At 51.5% G+C, this 25,913-nt stretch overlaps 2 protein-coding genes across 4 annotated transcripts in view; one reads left to right on the forward strand and one right to left on the reverse strand.

Moving 5' to 3' along the window:
* The first annotated feature begins 368 nt into the window (after positions 1 to 368).
* On the forward strand, positions 369 to 12,859 carry Gprin1 (G protein regulated inducer of neurite outgrowth 1). 2 transcript variants are annotated; one of them, XM_034511042.2, is made up of 2 exons: positions 369 to 493; positions 8,927 to 12,859. In XM_034511042.2, exon 2 carries the CDS (start codon positions 9,081 to 9,083, stop codon positions 11,871 to 11,873), a length of 2,793 nt encoding a protein of 930 aa, XP_034366933.1. In that variant the 5' UTR covers positions 369 to 493; positions 8,927 to 9,080; the 3' UTR covers positions 11,874 to 12,859. The 2 variants fall into 2 exon arrangements, with proteins under 2 accessions (XP_034366933.1, XP_034366934.1); XM_034511043.2 differs by lacking the exon at positions 369 to 493 and adding an exon at positions 5,050 to 5,227.
* A 31-nt stretch (positions 12,860 to 12,890) lies between these two features.
* Cdhr2 (cadherin related family member 2) overlaps positions 12,891 to 25,913 on the reverse strand; it is a 35,397-nt gene continuing 22,374 nt past the window's right edge. For both annotated transcript variants that reach the window (XM_034510753.2, XM_076938995.1), the window contains 15 exons: positions 24,915 to 24,984; positions 24,028 to 24,639; positions 22,969 to 23,040; positions 22,354 to 22,403; positions 20,236 to 20,384; positions 19,970 to 20,078; positions 18,109 to 18,197; positions 17,676 to 17,744; positions 17,468 to 17,545; positions 17,307 to 17,367; positions 17,102 to 17,226; positions 16,578 to 16,691; positions 16,420 to 16,497; positions 16,058 to 16,115; positions 12,891 to 13,119 (listed from right to left, as the gene is read on the reverse strand). In XM_034510753.2, coding sequence (XP_034366644.1) covers positions 12,961 to 13,119; positions 16,058 to 16,115; positions 16,420 to 16,497; positions 16,578 to 16,691; positions 17,102 to 17,226; positions 17,307 to 17,367; positions 17,468 to 17,545; positions 17,676 to 17,744; positions 18,109 to 18,197; positions 19,970 to 20,078; positions 20,236 to 20,384; positions 22,354 to 22,403; positions 22,969 to 23,040; positions 24,028 to 24,639; positions 24,915 to 24,984 — 1,893 coding nt within the window. In that variant the 3' untranslated portion in view covers positions 12,891 to 12,960. The remainder of the gene's footprint in view (positions 13,120 to 16,057; positions 16,116 to 16,419; positions 16,498 to 16,577; positions 16,692 to 17,101; positions 17,227 to 17,306; positions 17,368 to 17,467; positions 17,546 to 17,675; positions 17,745 to 18,108; positions 18,198 to 19,969; positions 20,079 to 20,235; positions 20,385 to 22,353; positions 22,404 to 22,968; positions 23,041 to 24,027; positions 24,640 to 24,914; positions 24,985 to 25,913) is intronic.

Consider the following 25,913-nt stretch of genomic DNA (forward strand, 5'->3'; position numbering starts at 1 on the left):
ACCGGGCATACCCTGACCAGAGGGTGGGCGGACTCCCCGTCGGGGAGGCTGCTTCAGGGAGGACGCAGAGCGCCTCCCAGCCCAGGGCCGCCACTCGCCGAAGCGTGGGCAGCAGCGAGACAAAGGGCCGAGGGCGGGGCGGAGGGGGCAGAGGCCGGAAGTGCGGCCGATAGGGACGCGGGAAATTTCCTCGCCGAGGCAGCGGGCAGATCCGGACGACCCGGGTTCCGGTGAGGCCGCCGCCCGTGCGCCCGCGGTGCTCCCAGCTGAGCACCAGGCGGGCGCGCGGCCCCCGGGGACGGGCGGCGTCTGCCGGCCCTCGCGCGCCCCCGCGGCGCCCCCTCCCGGCTCCCGAGTGCGCCAAGCGCGCATGCCCGGGGCGGGGCGCCCAGCCGACCAGGGACGGCGCGGAGTCGGGTCCGCCTGCCAGCGCGACCGGGAGCACCGAGGTGGTCTGCGCGGCGGGAGCCGGAGCTACTAGGAGCCGGCGCGGGTAAGCGGCGAGCGCGCATGGGGCCGCAGGGCGCGCGGGCCGGAGCCGCTGTCCAGGGTCCTGGGCCGCGCCGGGCTCGGGCGGCGGGGCGGGGGCGGCGGGGCGGGGCGCGGTGGGGCGGGGCCCCGGTGAACGGCCCGGCCTGTGGTGTGGGGAGGCCGCCCCACGTCCAGCCCCGCTGCCCGCCGCTTTGTTCTGCACCGCGGTGCGGGAGAGGGCGATTCCCGCCACCGGGGGGAGGGGCCGCTTTCATTGATTCATCCCACTCGTCACACACCCAGTGTGGCACCCAGTCCTGGACGTGGTCACACACCGCGTTCATGTCTGGGAACCTCATTTTTGGACAAGGCCACAGGTACACACACGCACACACCCGTGGGCTTTGGTCATTCCATCAGATCCACACATCCGGCCACCTGTGCAACCCACCTAGTGCACCCAGTTGGGGCTACGCACTCAGAGCATCAATCCTGGATCCAAGTCAGCAATACTCTAACCGACATCCACCCCCCGCTCCAGCTCATGCTTATGCCCCTCTTGTACCCTCCACCCTGAAGCAGGCTGTGACCCTGTGCACACCCTTGCTTTGTCTCTTAGCTTGCTGCTCTTCTTCAACCCACACTAGCACAAGTCCGCACACCCTTGAACACCCATCCTTGCCTTTCTGTGGACTGGTGGATGGACAAATGGACAGATGGTCTGGGGAATGTCTCTCAAAGAAGGCCTTTTGTTACAGACTCCTTCACCTGCGGCAGCTGCCGGGGGGATGGTTGCTGTGGGGGCACCAGGAGATGAGGGGACAAGTGGCAGAAGACTGGGCTTTTCAGTCACACTCACAGGCATACACAAGCTTTTGTCAGTCTTGTTACCATAGCAGGAGATGTTTGCAGGTGCCTGGCAGCTCTGGCCCTGGCTGGGGGTGTAGAGATGACTCCAGACTGGGAAGAGAGCCTCGAGGGAAAGGAAATGCCAGGCGAGCCTTGTATCTCTGCATTCCCAGGACTGCCCTGCATGTGAGCCAAACACAAGGACCTATGTGCACAGGCTAGCTCCCCCAAGGTGAGACTGTAAGGCACACGGGATCCCAGTGACCCCAACAAGGCACAGATGCACAGGCTATTCTATGTACATGGGGTATACAAAAAGCTAACCAAGGTCTCCTTGATTAGGAGATGGGAGCCAGATCCTGGGCCCAGACTGGTCTCAGCTGGTATCTACCACAGTCTGCTCACTCATTTGCATACCAGGTGAGCTGGCCCATTCACCTACATGGTTATTTCAGCCTGCTACCCACACCGGATCACACACTCCAACAGTGAGAGGGAAGAGAGGAGAATCCCTAGGAACTGAAGGGCCAGCTAGCCCGGTGTACAAGAAGACCGTGGGAGTCAGAGGCTGACACCGGAGGTTGCCTGCCGACTTCCACATGGGCATGAGAATGTCCACATTCACACATACACACAAAGATGAAAGAAAAGAGCCTAGCATTAGAGTGTAGATGTTGGTTCATAAACTGGGAAGAATCCAGGCGTTGAGATCAGACTCAATTAATTCTGAACCCCAGTCTTCCTCCCTTCAGCTTCATGCCCTTGGTGGTCTTTCCTCCTGACTTCTGTGTCCTTGTCTGTGGTACACAATGACAAGGGGCCCCATTGTGAAATTGCTATGGATAGTCTAGATGATAAAGTGAGCCTGAGAGTGCTGGATCCAGGGCTCAGCATGCAGGGCTGAGGGAGCTGTGTTCTAGAGGTAGGGTGGAGGGAGGAGATGTGGGTTTCCTGGCCTGGGCTGCCTAGTGTCCGGAAGCTGAGAGTCCCTCCCAAACCAGGAAGGATCCAGCAGATCTGTGAGCAGTAGACCCTTTGGAATTTATCTCTGGACCATTGAAATGGGAAACAAGGGCTCCCAGAGTGGAAAACCCACACAAAGTCACAGAACAGGTTAGTGACCAAATTAGGGCTTTACCCACATCTAGCCAAGCCCTCCGTCTACTGCACTGGACCCAATCCCGTCTCAGAAGCTGAGAACTTGGAGTGGGAAATGGGATACCAACCTCTTCTGGGGAGATTTTGCAAAAGGGGTATCCTAACACGTGGCCATGCCTACCTGTCAAACTTTCTGCTTCTTTCTTAGAAAATAGGAGTATGTCACCTGCCTGACAGGTGTACGGGCCGTCTGTGTGTGTGGTAAGCACTCGGGCGAAGCCACTTCCTGCTTTTATTGGCATGTGAGAAAAGTATCAAAACTTGGGGGCTATAGAACAGGAAGGTAGCATACATGAGAGGCTGGTGGTACGCTTCCAGCCTCTGAGACGGGTGGTGATGTGCAGTTAGCTTTAGTGTCCAGGACCCCAGAGGGAGGGTGGGGACTGTGGCTGCTTGCCTCCTCAGGCGTCCTATCCATCTCCAGCTGGCCCTCGCTCTGCAGGAAGCTTGCTTAGCTTGCCAAATCTTAGTTTGCCAGAATAACCTGAACATCGGATTTCCACATGAACTCTAGCAGTGTTTAGATGGTGACAAGTTTGCTCCCTTACTTAAAACTGACTTAAAAGGACTAGAGAGACTTGATGCCCTCCACTCATATTAAATTAATTAATTAATTAATTAATTTAAAAAAAAAAAAAGCTGTGGAGAGCCAAAGACTGGGAGCTGGGAGCTCCCTGAGTAGCCAGCCAGCCTAGCCTAATAGGTGAGTCCTAGGTCCCAGTGAGAGATCCTGTCTCAAAAAACAGTGTAGACAGCTACTGAGGAACAACACCCAAGGTTGACCTTTACTGTTTGCAGACACACACACACACACACACACACACACACACACACACACACATCTGATTTTAAAAATAATTTCTTAGCATCATAGGCCAAACAAGCATGCCCTAAAGGCAGATTTTGCTGAATTTTGTCTCTGCTGCAACCATTTCAGCCTCAGCCCCCACCCCCACCCCCTCCTGGGAGCACAGCTGGGCTCTGACAGGCTGAGTAGATAAAAACAGGCTTTCCGTGTACACAGCCTGGCCCTAACGTGAGCAGAACCATGCACACCCCTCATCGTCTCTAATTCTCACAACAAGTCTGGTGGGGAAGGAGGTGTTGAGTCGGGGTGGGGGCTGGGGCTCAGTGGGAAGGGCCCTGCTTGAAGTCTCAGATGTGCTGAGCGGTGAACTCTTTGCACTCCCTGTCCAGACTACACACAAGAAGCAGGCGCTGGTGTGCAGAGACACCTGGGGTTGACTGGGTTACCGGTGTGAAAGGAGGCATGGCGACCCAAGGCACCCCTCCTTCAGCCCTGTCTGACCCTTCTGGGTTGTACTTCCCTCCCTGAGTAATTGCTAGACAGTCAAGTTTCAGCGGAGGAAACAAGAAAACGTGGCAAACAGACCTTGGCCTTCACTGGTTTCTGGGCGCTTTCTCTTGCCCATCTGCCCAGTCGCTCTGACTTACAACATCCTGTTCCACAGTCCCAAGGACGAGATAGGTCACAAAATCGACCTGCACAATTGTTTTGTTTGGCCTTCATCATATTAAAAAAAAAAAAAAAAAAAAAAGCCAATACTTAAAATATATTTTTTTAAAAAATATCCATATTTGTGACTTTACTCAGTGAATTAAGGAGCCTGGCCACCAAACAGTCTCACATACTTCCTGCTTAAAATGCAGCAGTGTTTACTCAGTACCTTGGGATGAGTCCCCACCGCTCCCCCGAGGCCTCATATGGTTGGCTGCTACTGCTTCTTCCTCCCATGTCCTCCCTGTCTGACTCCAGCTCTACCCCAGCCTCTCTGGCCTTTGCATGGGTGGCTCAGAAGTTAGGGGCCTTCCCTGACCACGTGTCCAGACCAGCTGTCCAGTCCTTCATCCTCACATCATCTCACATCTCACATCAGAAATGACATAATTTCTTCACTGCTAGCTTATTAGCCTCTCCTCATTCCTCTCTTTATCTGGAGGTCAGGGACCACCCATTCCATGTTTCCTCTGCTTTAGACCTGCACCCACTTTACTCTTGTGTACCCCCACAGACACAGAGGCATCCAGTCCAGCTCTCCAAACCCTAAGGCCTTAGAGTCCTCAGCAAGATGCCCTTTTGTGTGTCCGTCTTTCTGATGACTGCCATCCTCCCAAGCTGCAGACGTGAGATTTGGGGGAGACCCGGGAATGAACAGTATCAGTTGAGACTGCCATTGGAAGTTCTGTCAAGAGCTCAGGTTAAATGGATATGCATGGAGTAACAGAAATCTGGCTAGGGGGGTAGGAAGAGGGCATGGAGCCTCAGAGGAAGCTGGTAGGCACAGAAGGCTTCCTGGAGGAAGGAACATCTAAGCTGAGAACTAAAACTTTGATACGATGCCAACAGCAGAGGGTGTATGTGGGCTGAGACAGGAGAGAACTCCAAGCCATGGTTGTGCACAAAGCAGTCACATTGTGTGTGTGTGTGTGCACATGTGTGCGTGCATCGGTGTGTGTGTGTGTGTGTGTGTGTGTGTGTGTGTGTGTGTATGTGTGCACATATACACCTGGGTATGAAGAGGATAATAAAAGAGAAATACCAACAAAAGAAGGAAGTGAGCATGTGGGACTTAGAAGCACCTTAAGGAGACGGAGTGACCCTCACAGAGAAACATTCCATTTTCCTATTTTTCAAAAAGGTGCAGCCATGCGGAACGGAGTGAGAGCCCCTGCCACCTCCTAAAGTCTCAGTACGAGTCTCCCTCACCTGTTTGTGGTAATGTTAAAAGTAAGCAATCACCTGTGTTGCTAGGCCTATATAGACACAGGAAGTGTGTGACACACAGGGATGTCACCTGACAGTGATCATAAATGGTGAGGATCCTGGTTTAGGGACCCTCAGGCTGCTGCTGCTGCTTTGTTATTTTCTTATAATGCTGAGACGCTAACAACTGCTCTACCACTGAGCAGCGCACACAGTTCTTTGTTATAGTTATCTTAGAGTGAGCTCCTGTTTGGTTTTTTAAAGGTGATGTAGTGCTAGAGAGATGGCCTATCAGTTAAGAACATTTACCACTCTTACAAAAGATCCCTGTTCAGTTCCCAGCACCCATTGTCATCACGCCTGTAATTCTGGCTTCAAGGGGAAGGCTTCTGACCTCCTCTGTATATATGCACACATACCTTTATGAAGACAAACACCTACATGTAATTTAAAATAAGCACTTTTAAAATGGACTACAGACAGTATCGCTGTATTACCAGTAGCATTTCAAGTGTACTGAGACTCCTGATTGCATCAAGAGGCCATGGGAAGTTGCTGACCCCACTGTTTAGGACTGTACTAGATATACCTCATGAGATTACACAGCACATGCTTCTCAGGACACACAGCCACTGTTACAGCACCTGCAACCCAGATTCAGACGCCACAAAGGGGCACACGAAGAAAAGCCTCTTCCACACTCAGATCCATGGTCTCACTTTAAAGAGGCCATCATAATGAAAGTTTCATGAGACTTTATCTTGGAATTGTCTGGCTATAAATAATCCCATGAAACTCTTGCATGATTTTCCTTGTCCACACTCTTAGAATTCTGGGTTCTGTCATCCTTACATGTCTTTGCTCGCTCACTTTATCTTGGGCATTTTCTCTACATGATCTGGCATCTGTGGTGGTCCATGTGAGTGTCTCTCACACACACCCCCTCACCTCTTCCTGATTTTCTCACCCCCAGGTGCTCTCATGTACCCTGATGTACCATCAGTGTGTCTGCAGGAACATCCCTGGAAGGGGAGAGACCTGCTGGCTAAAATACTGTTTGTCTTGTGGGTATGTGTAGAGATGGACAAATGCCCTCCCTAAAGGATCACAGCTGAATTAGTGTATCAACAAGAGTAAGAAGGGTCTGGGTCAAGAAGTAAGATCTCTGGTGTTAGAAGGGTCGTTCAGTCCTTCACAGAGCTGTTGTGGACCAGGACTTGACTTTCCATGTGTGTGCTGGTCGTTCTTGACTCTGCTGTGTGGGTGAGAGCAACAAAGTCCCCATCGCTTAGGGGTGTGTGTGTGTGTGTATCTGTGTGTGTCTGTGTGTGTCTATGTCTGTGTGTCTATGTGTGTCTGTGTGTGTCAGTATGTGTCTGTCTGTGTGTGTCTCTGTGTACCTATGTGTCAGTATGTGTGTGTCTGTGTGTCTGTGTATATCTCTGTATGTGTCTTTCTGTGTTTCTCTGTGTACCTGTGTGTCAGTGTGTGTGTGTCTGTGTCTGTGTGTGTCTTTGTGTGTGTCTCTGTGTATCTGTGTGTGTCAATGTGTGTGTGTGTGCAGGAGCATATGTGTATGCATATGTGTGTGGTTTATGATTTGTTTTGAGGCCAGGTCTTGCTGGCCTCAAACTAAAGTTCCTGCTTCTGTTGCACACTGGGATTACAGGTGTGCCCCACCATGAAGCTAGAGTTCAGGGAACACATACCTTGATGGATTGGGCAGGGAAAAGCATTCTGAATTTTAAATTCAGTAAAGCAGATCTGGGTGTGGTGTCCTTAATCCCAGTGCTGAGGAGAGAGAAGCAGGCTGATCTCTGAGAATTTGAGGCCAGCATGGTCTATGTATCGAGTTCCAAGTCAGGCACACAGTCTACACAGTGAAGCCCTTTCTCAAAACAAAACAAAACAAACAAACAAACAAATTGAACAAGGTGAATGGAGAGGGACAGCCAGAATTGGAGATGACTATTTTATAGAGGATGAGCTGAGAGTAGACTATGCAGATACCTGCAGGGAAATGGTCAATGAACCATGAGATAGCACACTGAGCTAAAATAACAGAAACTGAGCTAAAATAACAGAAAAGGGAGGATAGTAGAAGGAAGGGTCAAGGGTCAAAGGAAGCAACAGAGCCAACAATGAGGAGCCCTTAGACCCAGGTTCTAGATGTGGTTTGAAGGCAGATTGATTCTATTTTGCTGATGGATGGTTCACAGTGTGCAAAGCCAAGAGACACTCAAGAGCAGCAGTTCTCAGCCTTCCTAACGCGCTGACCTTTTAATACAGCTCTTCATGCTGGGATGACCGCCACCATGAAATTATCATCACTGCTACCTCATAACTGTAATTTTCCTACCGCTATGAATCACAATGTAAATATCTGATATGCAGGATACCCGATATGTGACATCAAGGGGGTCACAACCCACAGACTGAACACTGCTGTTCTAGGAATTCTGGCCTGAGCATGGGTGAGAGGGTCTGGATGCAGGCAAGGGGCAATCGCCAGCTCTGCTCATTTGGGCTGCTTCGTGAATAATGCATGACAGGTTCTCCTAGGTCCGTCTGCCTGCTGGACCCTCTCCCCTAATGACCCTCAGACATCAAGAATTCAGTTCATCCTAAACAGAGTCCCCTCTTGCCCCAGATCTCCAGGCCAGCACTGTAGCCCTGCAATCCCCACCTACCCAGCATTCTGCAGGCCACCCCCATCCCTGCTGTCACTCACCACAGCCAGTTACCTTCTGCTGGTTCTTCAGCTCTCATTTCTGCCTTCAGGGTGGTCTCCCACCCAGATCACTCAGGGTACTTGCCCAGGGCCCATTGTATAGAAGGGGCTCTGACAAGGAGTGAGGCATCAGTCAGTGAGAGTCTGGCTGTCTTCCTGCTGGGTCTTGGCTAGCTTCTCTCTCCTTTCAGCCTGATCGCCACACAGTCTCAGAGCAGTCTTTGAAAGCACACAACTACTATGTCCTCTCCCTGACAGACCATTCACAGCTCCCCAGGGCCTACACAGACATAAACTGGTGGCCTACAGACATGTTTTCTTTAGCTCACATAGTGTTTGGGGCTTTTATTTAAATCTTGAATTAGTTAGCATATTTTACATCAAGGTCCAGCTTTCTCACTCTTCCTGAGACACTAGAAAAGCTCCTACAGTTCCAGGATTCATTGCTCTAGAGCATCAGACAGCCCTTCTTGGAAAAGCCATGTCCTCTACCACTTGCCATAGTTACACTACTCCCTCTGTTTCCCCCACCCAAATGACCCATCTGGCCCAGTGACATCACAAGTTTGCAGCCACTGGGCTTGAAGACAAATACGTCACTTCTGGAAGCATGAAGTGAGATGAAATAGGGAAATGGCGGTAAAGTTAAAAAGTCAGATTGTAGCCATGTTGTGAAGGGTCAGTTTGTCTGTCTGTCTGTCTGTCTATCTGGGTTTGGTGTTACTAAATAGCCCAGCTTGGTCTCAAACTAGAAAATCCCCTGCCTCAGTATCCCAAGTGCTGGGAGTGTTGGCTTCTTGGATAGCTATTAAATGTGATGAAGCAGGGGAGTGTTAGGATTGGGTTTATGCTTTTATCTGAGACCTTCTTGACAAGGGGACCAGATGGGGACAAAGAATCCAGTGAGAAGCTAGACAGACTAAGTTGCCGCCCCCCCCCCCCCCCGCCCTCAGGAGTATCTCCTAAGCCTGAATCTGTTCTCTTTTTTTCAGAACTAGACAACTGTCCTGAGCTCAAACATGGCGGTGAGGGTAGAGGCTTGGTCCTAAAGACCCAGCCTGGCTCTACCTGCTTTGGAAGGACTCCAGCTCCCCAAGATCCCTTTGCTCCTCACAGGATGGGAGCCTGGGCACTGGAGGCCCGGTCATGAGGGACTGCTGCTCCTCTCCAAAGGCTATCCCTACACCCCCAAGGCACACCCTTGACCAAAGCCTAGGCATGGACTCCAGACACAGCAGTTCCAGTGGGGCTGGGGAAGGGGCCTCCTGTTCTGAGAACCCTGCTGGGAGCTTAGCCTGCCCATCTCCTACCTGCAGCCCTCTCCCAGAGACAGTGAGGGCACATGGAGCCTTGACCTCAGAAGCCTCTGAAACGACTTTGTTTGGGAAACCAGAGCCCATGTCCTCAGCAGAAGCTGCTCCCACAGCCACAGAGATCAGAAATCCTGTGTTCTCTGAGAAGATGGAGTCCAACTCCTTGAAGCAGGCAGATTCTACTTTCACACGAAAGGAAGACTCTGGGTCCTTGAGGAAGGAAGAGTCCATGTTGAAGGGAAAGGCAGAGCCTATGATCTGTGGAAAGGGGGAGCCTGGGGCCGTGGGAAGGATGGACTACACAGCTCCACGGGAGGAGGATTCTGGGTCCTCGGGAAGAGTAGACACAGCATGTCCCGGCAAAGTGGATATAGTATCCCCAGGAGGGGAAAATGCTGGGTCTTTAAGAAAGGTAGAGGCTATATCCTCAGGCAAAATGGATCCAAAAAAGGAGAACCCCATACATTCCAGAAGAGAGCACCCTGGATCCACAGGAGAGGAGGATCTTATGTCTCTGAGGAAAAATGATATGAAACCCCCAGAAAAGGCAGATCCTGCATCCACAAAAAAAACAGATCCTGGGTTCTCTGGAAAGCTAACTCCAGGATCATCAGGCAAGACAGAGCTTGAATCCTCAGTAACTGTGGCTCCTGTATCCTCCGAAAATGTGAACCCTGTATGCTCCGGGAGAGCGGATCCTGCAGCTGTTCGGAATACAGAAACTTTGTCCTCAGCCAAAGAGGACCCTCAGTTTCTTGGAAAGAAAGAGCCTGTCTCCTCAGAAGAGAGTGGGCCTGTGTCTGTAGGAATGACAGAAACAGTGTCTGCCAGACAACCGGAAGGTATGTTTCCAGCAAAGACAGATCCTACATCTTCGAACAATACAGGACCTTCAGGCAGAGTGGACCCTGTTTCCTTAAGAAATTCGGAACTTGTGTCCCCAGTAAAACCAGAACACTTGTCTTCTGGGCAGGCAGAACGTGTGTCCTTGGTCAAAACAGAAACCTTATCCTCAGGAAAAGAAGATCCAAGGTCCTCTAGAAAGGTGGATCACACGACTATCACAGGAAACATAAAAACATCTCAAAGGGGGGATCCCGAGTCTTCAGGAAAGACAGTCCCTGGGTCTTCGAGTTCAGGAGATACTAGGTCTCTGGGGACTTGGGAGTCCCTGTCTGCTGCAAAAGTTGAGGTGACTGAGGGGAAAGGAGACCCACAATCCTTGGAGAAGGCAAATCTCCCAGCCTCAGAGAAGGCTGATCCCCTGGCTTTAAGCAAGGCGGGCTCTGCAAGCCAGGGAAAGGCAGAAACTGTTCCCTCTGGAGAAGTGGGCTCTATGACTTTGGGAAAAACAGTCCCAACGAATTCAGGAAAAACGGCTTTGGTGTCCCCAGGGAAGGTGGATCTCGTGGCTTCAGAAAGAGCAGAAGGCATTCAAGAGCTGAAGGCTCAAGAGAAAAGGAATCCTGGGAACTCCACACGGGTGGACACCAGAGCCTCAGGGAGTACTGAGCCCAAATCTGGGGTCAAAGTCGTAACCCAGCTTCCAGGTGCCACATCCCCAGGAAAGGTGGAAGCTCCGTCTTTGCAAAAAGAGCAGCCACAACTGTCTGAGAAGACAGATCCCTCCGGAAAAGTTGACCCCACCCCGTCTGTGGAAACTGTGTCCCTGGGGAAGGCTGACTCTGCATCTCCATCTCCTAGAAAAGCAGAGTCTCAGACTTCGGCAAAGACTGCCCCTCAGGCTCCAGACAAGGCCACATCCTCTTTCAGGCAATCAGATGGTACACCCTGCAGCTCAGCCCAGCCCCGGAGAGATACCAGGAGCCTCGGGGCCCTGCCAGAGCCGGAGCCCTCGGCCAGCACCAGCCAGAAAGACCTAGCGGCAGCAACGGCTCAGAAGAGCCCCAGCGCGGAGGGTGCAGCGCCCCCGCCAGGGCCACGGACTCGCGACAACTTCACCAAAGCGCCGTCGTGGGACGCCGGAGCGCCACCGCCGCGCGAGGACGCGGGCACGCAGGCTGGCGCGCAGGCCTGCGTCTCGGTGGCGGTGAGCCCCATGTCCCCGCAGGACGGCGCGGGCGACCCGGCCTTCAGCTTCCAGGCGGCGCCACGTGCGCCCAGCCCGGCGCCCAGGCCACCGTCGCGCCGGGACGCGGGCCTGCAGGTGTCGCTGGGAGCCGCCGAGACCCGCTCAGTGGCCACGGGGCCCATGACCCCGCAGGCCGCCGCGCCGCCCGCCGTGCCGCCCGTCTTCCCTGAGGTGCGGGTGCGGCCAGGCTCCGTGTTGGCGGCCGCCATGGCGCCCCAGGAGGCGGCCGAGCCGGTGCGCGACGTGAGCTGGGACGAGAAGGGCATGACGTGGGAAGTGTACGGTGCCTCCATGGAGGTGGAGGTGCTGGGCATGGCCATCCAGAAGCATTTGGAGCGTCAGATCGAGGAGCACGGCCGCCAAGGGGCGCCGGCGCCGCCGCCCGCCGTCCGCGCGGGCCCCGGCCGTGCAGGCTCCGTGCGCACCGCGCCGGCGGAGGGCGCCGCCAAGCGCCCGCCCGGCCTCTTCCGCGCGCTGCTGCAGAGTGTGCGCCGGCCGCGGTGCTGCTCGCGGGCGGGACCCACCGCCGAGTGATCTGTCCCCGTGTGTTTTGTAGGCCCGGGTTTCCAACCTTCTCAGGCTCCCTTCTCATGCCTGGCCCTTGAAAGCGGTGTCCAACTCCCGAGTGCGTCACGCCTCCGAGGAGTGAGCAGCTTTCAGGGGCTTCTTTCCAGTCCCTCCCTTCCCAAACACTGATGAAAACCCCTTATCCAGCCCCTTTGTGGCCAGGAGCCCACACACCCAGCCCCGACAACTCCACCCTGGTGCCCTCACAGCCTTTTGCTCCACTCCCGCGGGAACTACGGGAAGAGCACAGGGACCTGCTCCCACCCTTCCACCCTAGAACTGAGGCAGGCTCCTGAGATGGCCAGACTGGTGCTTTGAGGCTTCCAGTGGGCCAGGTCCCCAGAACGGGGAAAGACTGCATGCAGATTTTTAAGTGTTCTTTCACGTGTGCCAGGATTGATGTAATGCCACCAGAAAGGCAAAATGGGAGTCTGGGGGGAGGGGGGCAGCGAGTCTCTGAGCAGTGAGAGGTCTCTACATGGTGCTGGCCCCATGGCCAGGGCATCTGTTGCATGCTGTTGGTAGTCCTAGCCCCATCCCTGCCTCTCCCCACCTAGCCCAGTACCCTAGTCCTATTTTCTCCCCTACTTAGCCACTATGCACAGTTCCCATTGAGGCCAAATGCTAGGAGTGCCCTGGGGCTCAACTGAGGAGAGTCATGGAAAGGTCAGAGGGTCTTAGACAGGACTGAAGGTCATTGTAAAGCTCCTAGAAGGTCTCAGGCCATCGACCACCTGGGTGACAGCTGGTCTTGGGTATTGGGAACAGGATGGAGGGCCCATTTGACATCTACAGCTGTCTTTAAAGGTTCCCCTCTTACCCCCGCCCCCATACACAATGCTGTGAGCCCCAAGTTCCTTGTAACCACTGAGTGCCCTGGTCCCTAACCCTCTAGCCTCTGTTTTTGGCTACTAACTGTCACAGTATACATTGGTAATAAAACCTTTCCCCAACTCTTGTCTATGATTGAAAGTAAGGAGCAAAGCAAGGCCATATATTATATTTTAGGGGAGGGCAGACAGTACAGTTTGAGCTTAAAGAATGAAGATTTCCATCACAGATCTGTGGTGTCCAGGCCAGGGTTGGTGAAAGAAAGCTTCTTCTTCTCCTTCTTCTTCTTCTTCTGTCCACCTGTGCCTGCTGACCTTTCTGAGAGCACTGCAGTCAGGGGCTCTGGGTCAGGCTCAGGAGGGTTATGTGGAAGATCCTTCCTCTGGAGAGACAAGGAGGGAAGGGTAAAGATGGGGCTGTCATCCCAGACCCTAGAGCAGCTGTTGGCTCCTCACCTGAGGTTTCTCTGAGGCTCACTCTGTCTGGGCCTCCGTCTCCTTGCTGTAGCCCAGATGCAGCAGTGGCCAAGGGTGATACAGGTGGGGTGGCCCTTGGGGGTCACCTGTGACCTTTACCTAACCCCAGCAGAGAAAGTTCTGGCATTCAAACCAGTTATAAACCAAAGAGCAACTTTGTCACAGTTCCTGCCACCTATACCCTAGAGCAGGCCATGGGTTGGGCAAGGTTCCTCCCTCAATTCCTTGGCATAGCCATAGATCCCCTGCTGAGAGAGATGGAAACCACTCAACCATTCTTGTGGATGTTCATAGTATAACACAGAATCTTCTTGAACTTGGCATCTCCCGTCTGTTCTAGAAATGTCACCCAGGATTACACCTGTACCTTATCATGGTACTCAAACACCCTACTGCCCTTCCTCTTGCCCACCCATCCTTCTTCACAGATATACCTTCCCATGAGAGAGCTCAGGCCCTGAACTAGGTTAGTCCACTGCAGTGACTGGCCCCCTTCTCCACAGGGCCAGAGCCCCAAGTCACCACTACCTTTCCCTGGATAGTATAAGAGCTTTTTCCAACCTAGGGATGTTACTATCCCTGGTAAACAGCAGAGCATCCAAGAGCCTTGAGGGGTTAGTCATTCCTTAGTACAGGCCGTGAGCCCAAAGAAACTGGTATAACACTAGAAAATATAACCTGGTACCTAAGCCAGAGACCTGACTGCTTTTCCCTGCAGACTGCCTCAGGCCTTAAGCCAGACAGCAGCCTCTGAGCATCTGCACCCATGCTATTTGCTTGGCAAGAGGGCTTGGGTGGTCTCCTGGTTGTTCACACCTGTAGGTCACGGCACTCAGGGATTGCTAGAAAAACTTCTTCTGTACCCCAGCCAGTCTGCCACAACCTCTCTCTAGACTCCTCTCTCTGAAGCCCTGTTCTTTCCACAGGGCAGTCAGGAATCTCTAATGCTACTCCTGGGTGGCACTGCCTCCCTTGCCCTTCCCTGGGCCCTGAAGTTTTTGCCTCAGTTGTGTCAAAGAAGTTCATTAGAGTTTTAGGGTTTTTGACTTTTTTTGTTTTGGGGGGTTTTGTTTGTTCATTTGTTTTTGGTTGTTGTTGTTGGGAAATTTTTTTTGCTGTTGTTTTGTTGTTTGTTTTTCTGCCTCTAATCATCTTCACACCAAGATGAGCCACACACAGGGACTGACTAGCTTGCTATCCATGATCCCCCTTCCTGGGAGTCCTCTGGAAGTCTCTATATCAGACTTTGTATCATGCTACATCTGGGCCCTTGTACAAGCCCAAGAGAACCTTTGATTAGCCTGATCGATCTAAGAGATGAGTCCTCTATCGGGTGGTGGTGGTGGATGCCTTTAATCTCAGTACTTGGGAGGCAAAGGCAGGTGGCCCTCTGAGTTCCTGGACAGCCTGGTCTACAGAGAGAATTCCAGGACAGCCAGGGCCACACAGAGAAACTCTATCTCAAAAAAATATATTAAAAAGAAAGAAAGAGAGAGGGAGAGAGGCAGGCAGGGAGGGAGGGAGGGAGGCAGGGAGGGAGGGAGGGAGGGAGGGAGGGAGGGAGGGAGGGAAAGAGAGAAGTCCTCAAGGAAAAATAAGGATGGTGATGTGAGAGTTGGCAGCCTGTGGGGGAAGAGCCCAAAGAACGGTACTGTGACAGTACAAATACCACTTTTTTTCTTTTTTTTTTCTTTTTTTTTTCCTGGTTTTTTTTTTCGAGACAGGGTTTCTCTGTGTAGTCCTGGCTGTCCTGCAACTCACTCTGTAGACCAGGCTGGCCTCCAAATCAGAAATCCACCTGCCTCTGCCTCCCAAGTGCTGGGACTAAAGGCTTGCGCCATTACTGCCCGGCCTTACCACTTCTTTACAAGAAAGGAATGATTGCAGTTGATGGACCCCAAAACTGTCTGCTCCTTTGGGAGGAAGGGGAGCACTCTAAGAGACCCTCTGACATTACTGACTAGTACCAGTGAGTCTCTGTTCCACCTAAACATTGAAGTTGCCTGGAGAGTCAGGCAAGGCAGTACAGCTGTAATCCCACCACTCAAGAGGCCAAAACAGGAGACGAAAGTCTGAGGTTGGGCTACAGAGTAAGACCCCAATCACAAAACAGAATCCGAAACAAATCAAAAGCCCATCGAGAAGCTGGGCTCAAACTGTAAGCTTGTGACTCATCTACCAACCACCTAACCAACTAACCTAGTTAACAAGTAGTAGTGTTGTCATTTGGTCATTTACTGGGCTTCCTTTCTCTCCTTGGGTACCTTTGCTTGTGCCCAGACTTCTTCCTCACCTACTCCACCAGCATTTGTACAGGCAGGACCAGTTCCTGGCTATGTACTTTGGGCCAGGGCTTTTCCTTCTCTTGTTGTTTGGGGTTTTGTTGGTTTGTTTTGGTGGTGGTGCTGGCGTCTGACCCCAGAGCCTCAGCAAGTGCTCTACCATTACACCACATGCTTGTTCTGGCTTAGTCCACTCAGAAGCCTACGCAGAGCCTGCGTTTTGATTACTATTTACAGATGAAAAGAACTGAGAGCCCAAAGCAAGAAGCAGCCCACCAAGGGTCGCATTAGGGAGGAACAGTGCTGAGCCTCACTCATCCTGAATTCCACTCCTTCTGGCAAGAGTCTCAAGTCAGAAGCCCCAGGTACCAACTCCTCCACATCTTGCCTTGACCCCTCCCTTATCTATCTTGACCCCTCCCACATCTTGCCTTGACCCCTCCTATATCTTGCCTTCACCCCTCCCACATCTTACCTTGACCCCTCCCTTATCTACCTTGACCCCTCCCACAGCTTACCTTGACCCCTCCCACAGCTTTCCTTGACCCCTCCCACAGCTTGCCTTGAATTCCTTACTGTCCATGTCCAAGTCCACAGAGTTCTCGTCTAGGGAATTGAGGCTATGGGAAGAATGGTTGAATTTAGATTGTTAGCAAGCTGACCCAGTCTTCCTAGTCTGTGGCCTTGCTACCACCATCACCACTACCACTACCACCATCACTATCACCATGACCACCAACATAATCACCAGCAGCAGCAGAATCACCATCACCATGACCACCAACATAATCACCATCATCTGTATCACCACCACCTACTACCACCACACCATTACCACTACCATCACCACCCACATTATCACCATCACCACCACCTCTGTCCCCTCTACAAACAACTAGTCTGGTAGTAAGAGATACTATTCACCTGTGATAGTCCAAGTCACTGGAAGAGTGGCACTCCAATCCCAGATCCTTGGTGGGGAGGTCCAGCACAGGGTTGGCCCTGGGGAGAAAGTTTGGTCAAGCAGCCATGGCCCTTAGCCATCATATGAGGTCTCTTGCTCCCCTTTGACCCCTGCTCACCGATCAGTGTTGTACACATTGGTCCCTGGGATAGCAGCAGTTGAAGTCGTCGTCTCTATTGGTGTCTTCCGGGCCTCCTTGCCAGCCTTCATAGCTCGAAGCTTCCGGTGGTAGCTGTTGAACCAGAGGAAGTCACATTTGCAACATACTGGCCTGGTGCCTAGTGGGGGCCCTTCAACTGCGGCTTCACAAGGATCCTGGCTGGTGATAATTTTAGCTGCATCTTGTAGGGAGTGGAAACTAACAGCCAAGGGAATGTGTTGCCAAAAGCCACACACGGGCCACACACGGGCCGCCAGAAGTGACAGCCAGAGTACAACTGGAGAAGCTACCGACTGTGTTCTGGCAAGAGGAGGTGGGGAGCTGAACATTGTTACCCCGAATCCATGGAGGAATCTAGCACAGAGCCCATTCTGCAGGTGAGGAGATGAGGCTTGACCCCAAGTTCTTTCTACCCACCCCACACACACTGGGCATCGGGGCCAGGAGAGAGCTGGAGACACGAGGAGAAATGCAAGCCTTACCTCTTGCGCAAACACACGATGGTTGTGGTCATAATCACAAGGACCAGCACCAAAGACACCACCAGCCCTATGATGACACTGGTGAGCAGTTTCGGCTCATCAGACTCCTGGCCTTCCTGGGAGCTCTGAAGAAGAGAGAGAGTGAGCAGGCTGTGGGAGCTGTACCCCTCCCCCACCTGTAATCCTATCAGCCCCCCCAACTCACCACTACCACCAGCCCCTGGTTCAGCAGCTGCTTCAGTGCATCCTGGTCTTTCCGGATCATCCTGCCACAGAGTCCTGCTTAGACCCAAGGGTCACTGTCCTTCCCCCGAAGGCTTCTTGTTCTGATGTCCCCTGCCCACCCTCCCAGACAGCCCCACTCACACATTCAGCTCGGTAAGTGTCAGGGCTGACCCATTGGAGAAGACAAAGTAGGCATCCATGTAGGAGCTGACTCGGGCTCTGGAATAGACAAATAGCAGCACAGGAACACCGTGAGCCTCTCTAACTACTGGTTTTTTGTTTGTTTGTTTTTTGTTTTTTTTTTTTTTTTTTTTCCCTAAGCCCAGCCACTGGGCCTGGGGACACTCACCGAGCCATAGAGTCTATGTTCTGGATCCTTACAACGTAGACAGAGGTCCTGGTCGCCTGGATAAGAGCCCTACAAAGAAGTTAGAGTGTGGACCTTAGCCCAGGATTGTGGCAGGGCTGTGCAGTGGACTCAGGAGTTGTGTGGATGAAAAGAGTGTGCTCCCTAAGCATCTGACACCTCTGCACAAATCAGAAATGTCAATTCTTTCTCCCGAGCCCCTGGCTCTTCTCTGGTACCTGGCTTCACAACTGTAATCGTTTTTGTGTTTCTGTCTCATTCTGCCTTCTTGGTGTACAGGCACAGGATTGACAGTAGGGGACAAGCTCAAGTTTGGGTCAGGGACAGGGCAGAGAGGTATTGCATCTACTTCTTTGAGACCAGCCCCTTAGGCCCTGTTCTTCCAACAGCTCCATCTTGTACTTCCCAGACCTACGCCTTGATAGCCTCCATATTGGCACCAACTTCCTCTTTGTCAGTGGAAAACTGAAGCCTCACACGGTAGCTCTGGTCCACAGTGAAGATCTAGGGTAGAAGGGGTGGGCAGAGGAGACATCAGAAACACGGGGCAACCACAAGATTGCCAACAGCACATGCTTCTCAGGACACACAGCCACTGTTACAGCACCTGCAACCCAGATTCAGATGCCACAAAGGGGCACACGAAGAAAAGCCTCTTCCACACTCAGATCCATGGTCTCACTTTAAAGAGGCCATCATAATGAAAGTTTCATGAGACTTTATCTTGGAATTGTCTGGCTATAAATAATCCCATGAAACTCTTGCATGATTTTCCTTGTCCACACTCTTAGAATTCTGGGTTCTGTCGTCCTTACATGTCTTTGCTCGCTCACTTTCTCTTGGGCATTTTCTCTACATGATCTGGCATCTGTGGTGGTCCATGTGAGTGTCTCTCACACACACACCCTCACCTCTTCCTGATTTTCTCACCCCCAGGTGCTCTCATGTACCCTGATGTACCATCAGTGTGTCTGCAGGAACATCCCTGGAAGGGGAGAGACCTGCTGGCTAAAATACTGTGTGTCTTGTGGGTATGTGTAGAGATGGACAAATGCCCTCCCTAAAGGATCACAGCTGAATTAGTGTATCAACAAGAGTAAGAAGGGTCTGGGTCAAGAAGTAAGATCTCTGGTGTTAGAAGAGTCGTTCAGTCCTTCACAGAGCTGTTGTGGACCAGGACTTGACTTTCCATGTGTGTGCTGGTCGTTCTTTTGCTTGTTTGTTTGTTTGTTTGTTTGAGTGCTGGTCATTCTTGACTCTGCTGTGTGGGTGAGAGCAACGAAATCCCCATCATTTAGGGGTGTGTGTGTGTGTCTGTCTGTCTGTCTGTCTGTCTGTGTGTCTGTGTACCTGTGTGTGTCTCTGTGTCAGTGTGTATGTGTGTCTGTCTGTCTGTGTGTTTCTCTGTATGTGTCTGTGTATGTGTATCTCTGTGTACCTGTGTGTCAGTGTGTGTATGTGTATCTGTGTACCTGTGTGTGTTTGTGTGTCAGTGTATGTGTCTGTGTGTGTCAGTGTGTGTGTCTGTTTCTATGTGTGTGTGTTTGTGTGTATCTCTGTGTCTGGTGTGGGGGTGGGGGTGAGTGTGTCTATATGTGTGTCTCTGTGTATTTCTGTGTGTCTGTGTGTCTATATCTGTATATATGTTTGTGTGTATCTCTGTGTACCTGTGTGTGTCTATGTGTCAGTGTGTATGTGTATATGTGTGTGTATGTGTTTGTGTGTGTATCTGTGTGTTTGTATGTATCCCTGTGTACCTGTGTGTGTCTGTGTGTATGTGTGCATGTATGTGCACGTGTGTGTGGTTTATGATTTGTTTTGAGCCAGGTCTTGCTATGTAGCCTAGGCTGGCTTAAACTCAAGCTCCTCCTGTTTTGTTCCCAAATGACAGGGTCCATCTGACTGTGACAAGTATTCTGGATAAAACTTCAATAAAGCACACCTTTAATCTCAGCACTTGGTAGACAAAGACAGGTGGATCTTTGTGAGTTCAAGGCCAGCTAGAGCTACATAGTGAGAACCTGTCTTAAAACAACAAAATAGCTGTGCAGTGGTGGCGCATGCCTTTAGTCCCAGCACTTGGGAGACAGGGACAGGAGGATTTCTGAGTTCCAGGCCAGCCTGGTCTACAGAGTGAGTTCCAGGACAGCCAGGGCTACACAGAGAAGTTCTGTCTCAAAAAAACAAAAACCAACAAAATATAAAAACAAACAAACAAAAAAGAAACAGGGGCTAGCCAAGAACAGCAGGAGCTGGAGACAGAGAGCGGCACTTACATTCAGAGTGGTCTGTGTCTCTAGTGCAGGATCCATAACCGGCTGGTCCTTGGCCTGGACTGTCACCTGGTATGTGCCTTGGATAGTAGAATCAAGGTTGGTCACTAGCCTATGAGAGAAGTAAAGATATAACTTTATTCTGTATGCTAATCTGGATTCTTACAGTCCTACTGAAAAACCACCTGTACAGCTTCCAGGATGGAGGCCTGCCTCAGGCTTGGGCTCCCTACCCCACCCACCCAGGCCGTCAGCCATCACTACATTACTCTATGCTGCCAGTGAACAGGCCGGCTTCCACTGATTTGATAATCCGGAAGACCTGGACAGTGTTGGTCGTCCCATCATTGTGGACAAAATCTGCTTTCAGGATGAAGAAGTTAATGATCCCGTTGTCTTCTGAGTCCTCATCTCTGGCCTGGAGCAAGAGTGGATGTCTGGAAAGAGGCCAGGAAAGGCCTCCCCTCCCCACCACAATCAGAAGCTACAGTGGCCACTACAGAAATACTTCTTTCTGGGTCTTACTATATAGTCCTGGCGGGCCTGGAACTCACTGTTAGGCCAGAATGGCCTTGAACTTTCTGTGATCCTCCTGCCTGTGCCTCAGAAGACTACAGAAATGTAAACCACACCTAGATAGGTCGAGTTCACGGCACATCCACACTTGTCTAAGTTTTTTCTCATGTACCCCACTATAACAGATCAATACCCAAAGCCACCCTGTACTGAAACCTGCCCCCCTCTCTACTCAATTGCCAAGCACACCTACTCCCGATCACAGCCTTGCTCAGTTCTAAAGCACCTACAGTGTGCATCCTCTTAAAGCCCTTCAGGGTTGTCTACATTCCCTAGTGGACAAGAAATGGACAAGAAGAAGGAACAAACATCTGGATTCACTCCAGTGTCTTAAAAAAGAATGCAACAGGTACACAGGGCTTCAAGCTCAGGGTGAGCCACTGGGCTTCTCATTGTAAAAAGGAATTAATTACTTTTTTTTTAAAAAAAAAAAAAAAAAAAAAAAAAAAAAAAACACTAGTTTGGAACCCAAGCAGTGGTGGCTCACATCTTTAATCCCAGCACTTTGGATGCAGAGGCAGGCAGGTCTCTCAAGGACAGCCTGCTCTACAGCGTTAGTTCCAGGAAGCCAGAGCTGTTACACAGAGAAATCCTGTCTCAAAAAATAAAACAAAACTAAACAAAACAAACCAGTTTTGTTCAGTCAGTAAAGTGCTTACCTTGCAGACACAAGGGCCTGACCTGCATTTGGCTTTAAGAGCCCACATAAAAAGACGGGGTACAGTGTAATCCCAGCAATGGGGATGTGGGGACAGGTGTATTCCTGGGGCCTGTCAGCCTAATAGGCAAGTTCCAAGCTCTGAGAGAGATCCTGTCTCCATTTCAAAAGGAAGGGGGAGGATGGGGATAGTTCCCAGGGAACAATACCTACATTGTAGCACACATACCACATACCATATATATGAATATGCAAATATACACAATACATACACGCAATCGCATACACACATACACACACAGGAGCATGTGAACCCACCTACACATGTGTTCCAGTGCATGCATACAAAAGAAAACAATTCAAAGCCATGACTAAATTGGGACATTGGAATACAGTTGGCTGAGGATTGAAAATTAATTGGGTTAAGTCTTGAAAGAATCTAGAAAGGGAAAATTGCTGTTCCCAGAATTCCTGTCCTAGGGATGCCCTCAGCTCTATGTGTGGAGGGCTAGGCCTTTCTAAGCCTAGTGCAGGAGCCACCAGCCTCTTGTCAAAGACTGAACTGGGCGCTGTGACCCATGCCTTTCATCTCAGCCTTGCAGAAGCAGAGGCAGGTAGATTCCAGGCAAAACTCGTTTGCATAGTGAGTTCCAAAATAGCCAAGGCTACTTAGTCAGAACGTGTCTCAAAATACACACAGAAAGGAAGGGAAACTTAATCCCAGAGAAGCACAGCAGCTCCACCTTGGGGCTCACCCTACACAGCCCAGCCACCTTCTAGACGTCCACCCACATCCATCACCATAACAAATCGAAAGCATTGCTATAACTGTGCTCAGTACGCTATTTAAGTAGAAGAAAGCCTTTTAATTTATAATTGGCTATGGGTTCTCAATCACACTCAAGAATTCTGGCATCATCAGGAAAGTGTAGCCTACAAGTAGCACTTCTGGTCATGAAAATTTTATGAATACTAAATTGAACAATTAGCAGGACGGGAGCTCATCGATTAGGCAAGTGCTGCCGCTGCCCAGGCTTTGTGTGAGCCCACGCCACCCTGAGCCCATCGGGCCTAGGGCAGCTGAAAGGCCTGAAGCCTTTAGTTCTGTCCCTGGAGTTACTATGACAGATAACCACTGCAGCTAAGGACTCACCTGGACAGAAGCCACCTGCTGGTCGGGCAACACAAGCTCTGGAATGATGACTACGAATGTGAGCAGGAAGAGGTCAGTACAGCTGGACAGTTCCCACCCGGCTATAAGTACAGCTGGACAGTGCCCACCTGGCTATAAGTACAACTGGACAGTTCCCACCTGGCTATAAGTACACCTGGACAGTGCCCACCTGGCTATAAGTACAGCTGGACAGTGCCCACCTGGCTATAAGTACAGCTGGACAGTACCCAGCACTACCTATAATCTGAGTCCATTCCACAAGTCCATTCCCCAATCCCTCTGCAAAAGTGACTCCATCTCAGCTGTTCCCAGAGGGGGTGAGGGGCTAAAGTTGGCAAGGTGCACATCTCTCATTATACAGATGGGGAAATCAAGGCCCAAAGAGGAAAGACCTGCCTTAGAGCCAGCCATCAGCTGATCCAGAGCTGGAATGAAAACTCAGATGTCCCTTCGAGCTACAACCCAGGGCAGAGGTGGGCTGGGTCCCTCTGTGGCCTAGGGAGGCTTTACAGAGATGGAAAGGGTCCCTGAGGGTAATCCCATGTTACAAGGTGTGTGGATACAAGATGAAGATGGGGTGCCACATTCACTCACCAAAGGTCCGGTTGTTAGGCAGAAAATAGGGGGTATTGTCATTCTTGTCCTTGATGTTGATAAGAAGGTTTCCTGGGTAAAGAAGGTCCTGTGGGTCAAAGCTCTGTGCAAAGTTCTCATGAGGAAAGCCTGAGCCTGGGCCTGGGCCTGGGCCTGGGCCTTAGCAGGCTTTCTGCTGTCTGTCCCCTGCTCTGCCCATCTTGCGCGTCCCTGGTCCTCGCCCAGGGGTCCTCACAGTCTCCTCTAGATGCTCTGGCTGTTAGTATTGTTCCTACTCTTGCAAAGGGCAAACAGCTAGTCAGAGCCACGCAAGAGAGGCAATCCAGGAGTGGGCCTGGCTCTGCCCCAGCTGACCAGGCATGTTATGCTTGGATGGGTATTGTTCAGTGGCAGCACACTTAGTTGGCACAAGTAAGATCCAGGTCTCCATTCTTAACACACCTAAAAGTGTGTGTGTGTGTGTGTGTGTAAATAAATATTATGTCTGTCTGTCTATATTAATATATAAGTGTGATGCATACATTTTACATCCATTGGTCATTTGAACACTCACTCTGAGCCAGGAGTAGTGACACACAACTGTAAATCTCAGCATGTAGGAAGCTGAGGTGGAAGGATTATACATTTGAGGCCAGCCCGGGCCATAGAGCAAGACCCTGTCTCAATAAAGCAAAATAAAAACCTCATACCCAGTCTGTGCCTTGGCTTCCTCATCTTTAAGTTGAATGGGTACCACTAGATCATGAGCTGTGCAAGAATAAAATGAGCAAATGCTGTAAGGGGCCTGGCATGGCTCCGTGCTGTGCTCACTGTTAATGTGGCCCTTGTGCCTGCGTGGAATGGGGGAGGATGCCGGTAGCTCCTCACAAAATGGCGGCCTTCAGTAGGTGCTTCCAGATGATCCACTCAACACTATGTTTGCATGCTTTCACACTCTCCACAGCCTGCCCCCTGGCCACTCCCCACTGGACAGAGGAAGAACAGAAGCCATGACAGCACAGTGACAAGCGTTGACGTGGGTCCCTGGACCCTGAGCCTCAGCCCTGCATGCCTTCTCACCGTTACTGCTGTAAGCATCAAAGCCAGGATCTGTGTTGAGGTCATGTGCCCGTACAACCAGTGTGACCAGGTGACAAGCCTCATAGTCGATGGCCTCGCTCTGATTGATGTACACAACGCCGCTAGAATTCACAGTGAACCAGCCATGGCACACGCTGCCCACATCAACGCCAGCCTTGGTGCAGATGACGTCCACTAGCTCTATCCTCAGCAAGGCGTAACTATCCACATCATGGGCTATCACCTGAGCCACCCGGCCGTGCTCAGAGCCATTCTCGGCCACAGAGATGCTCTGGAGTGAGGCTGCATTCAGGGTAGGTGGCTCGTCATTCACATCCAACACTTCCACGGTGACATTTGCTGTGGCCGTAGAACTGAAGACCTGGGGGCCTGGGTTCTCAGCATTCACTATCAGGTTGAAGACGTTCTGTGTCTCATAATCCAGGCCCACATCGGGGAGCAGCCAGAGGCCACCCTCTGCCCACCCTTGCTCCAGCACTTTGCTTTGGAGTATAAAGTTGTTGGCGCCAGTCCCGGACAGGCTGAAGCTGATGCGGTTGTTGGCTGCTGTCTGGTCAGCATCCAAGGCCTTCACTGTGCCCACCCTTGCTCCTGTGGACAGAGGACAGAGCTTGGAGGGACACCTGTGCAGGCCTTGGCCACTCAGGCTGGTCCTATTACGGCGCGCTAGCACGGCCTTACTGTTTAGTGTCAGAGATAGGATGTAAACACGCCTCTCCTCCTAGGTACCCTTCCCCTAAGTTCTGCCTCACCAAAGGATGACACCTGCAGGCGTATCATGTAGCCAAGGTATGAGGATACATTTTCCTCTCCCATCCACACAGCTAGCCCAGGTATGGGCCCCAACCAGCCAAGAGGGCACATACCTGGATCTCTCTCCCGCACAAAGAACTTGTAAGAAGACTGGTTGAATATAGGCAGGTTGTCATTGATGTCCTAAAGGGAAAGGCAGGTTTGAGTCCTAGAGACATTAGCAGCCCCAGGTTCACCCTCCCCAGAGCCATCTGAGAACCCAGAAATATCTCTACAGATAGAGCCATCGACTCTGTGTCCCTCAGACATCACTGCCCAGTTTCCAGATGTGAAGACAGCCCTTCAAAGAAAGCCAGGAAGTAGTCCTTCTGCTAGTCTAACCTTCTGTTTGTATGACCTCGGCCTAGAACCACACAAGCTCCACTTTCCAGAACTGTTCCAGATCCCTGTCTGTGTGCCCATCTGGCTTAGCCTGAGGTCCCATCTCTTAGACCTGTGACACCAGTTCTGTGCTCAGTCTGAGTTGGCCTCTGTTGCTTTCTGTCCTTGCCCACGTGCACAGCTGGACCCCTGTCTTCCACGCTCTCGTCAGGACTGTTGTGTGCCTGAGGATGCCCTGAATAACCCAGCCCTTCCTTATCTGTGAGCATATGTGCCTGCTTTGGCGGTAGGTTTTGTCTACATAACCATAGGACAGAGACCTGGGAACAGAATTCTAGCCCTTCAGTGGGTGTGCCTTCCCTCCTTTGCCTTCCTTCCCTCGCTCCTTCCTTTTCCTTTGTCTTTCTTTCTCTCCCCACTCTCTCCTCCTTTGTCTTTTTCCGAGGATAGAGGTCACATCATGTAACTTGTCTCCTGAGCTCCTGACAATGACTCCTTAGACAAGAGCCACTGGATCCCTGCACAAGGCCACTGAAGTCTCGTGGTCATCCTGCCTCCCACGGGAGTGGCTAAGACACCTGCTCTGCCTCTCCCATGGCTCTGGTCTCTTTGGGCTTCAGTGTCCTTAGTTTAAAATAGAGTAGCTTCCGACACTTACATCGAGAGTGAGAAACTCACAGGGCAAGAGCACCCCTCTAATTCAGTGAGTGTAATTCTTCCTTTTTCCTTTT

The sequence above is a fragment of the Arvicanthis niloticus genome, chromosome 8, assembly GCF_011762505.2.
Source record: "Arvicanthis niloticus isolate mArvNil1 chromosome 8, mArvNil1.pat.X, whole genome shotgun sequence".
Classification (NCBI taxonomy): Eukaryota; Metazoa; Chordata; class Mammalia; order Rodentia; family Muridae; genus Arvicanthis; species Arvicanthis niloticus.

Excerpts from the sequence above, each read along its gene's own strand:
- Gprin1 (XM_034511042.2), top strand. The coding sequence starts at position 9,081 with ATGAGGGACTGCTGCTCCTCTCCAAAGGCTATCCCTACACCCCCAAGG.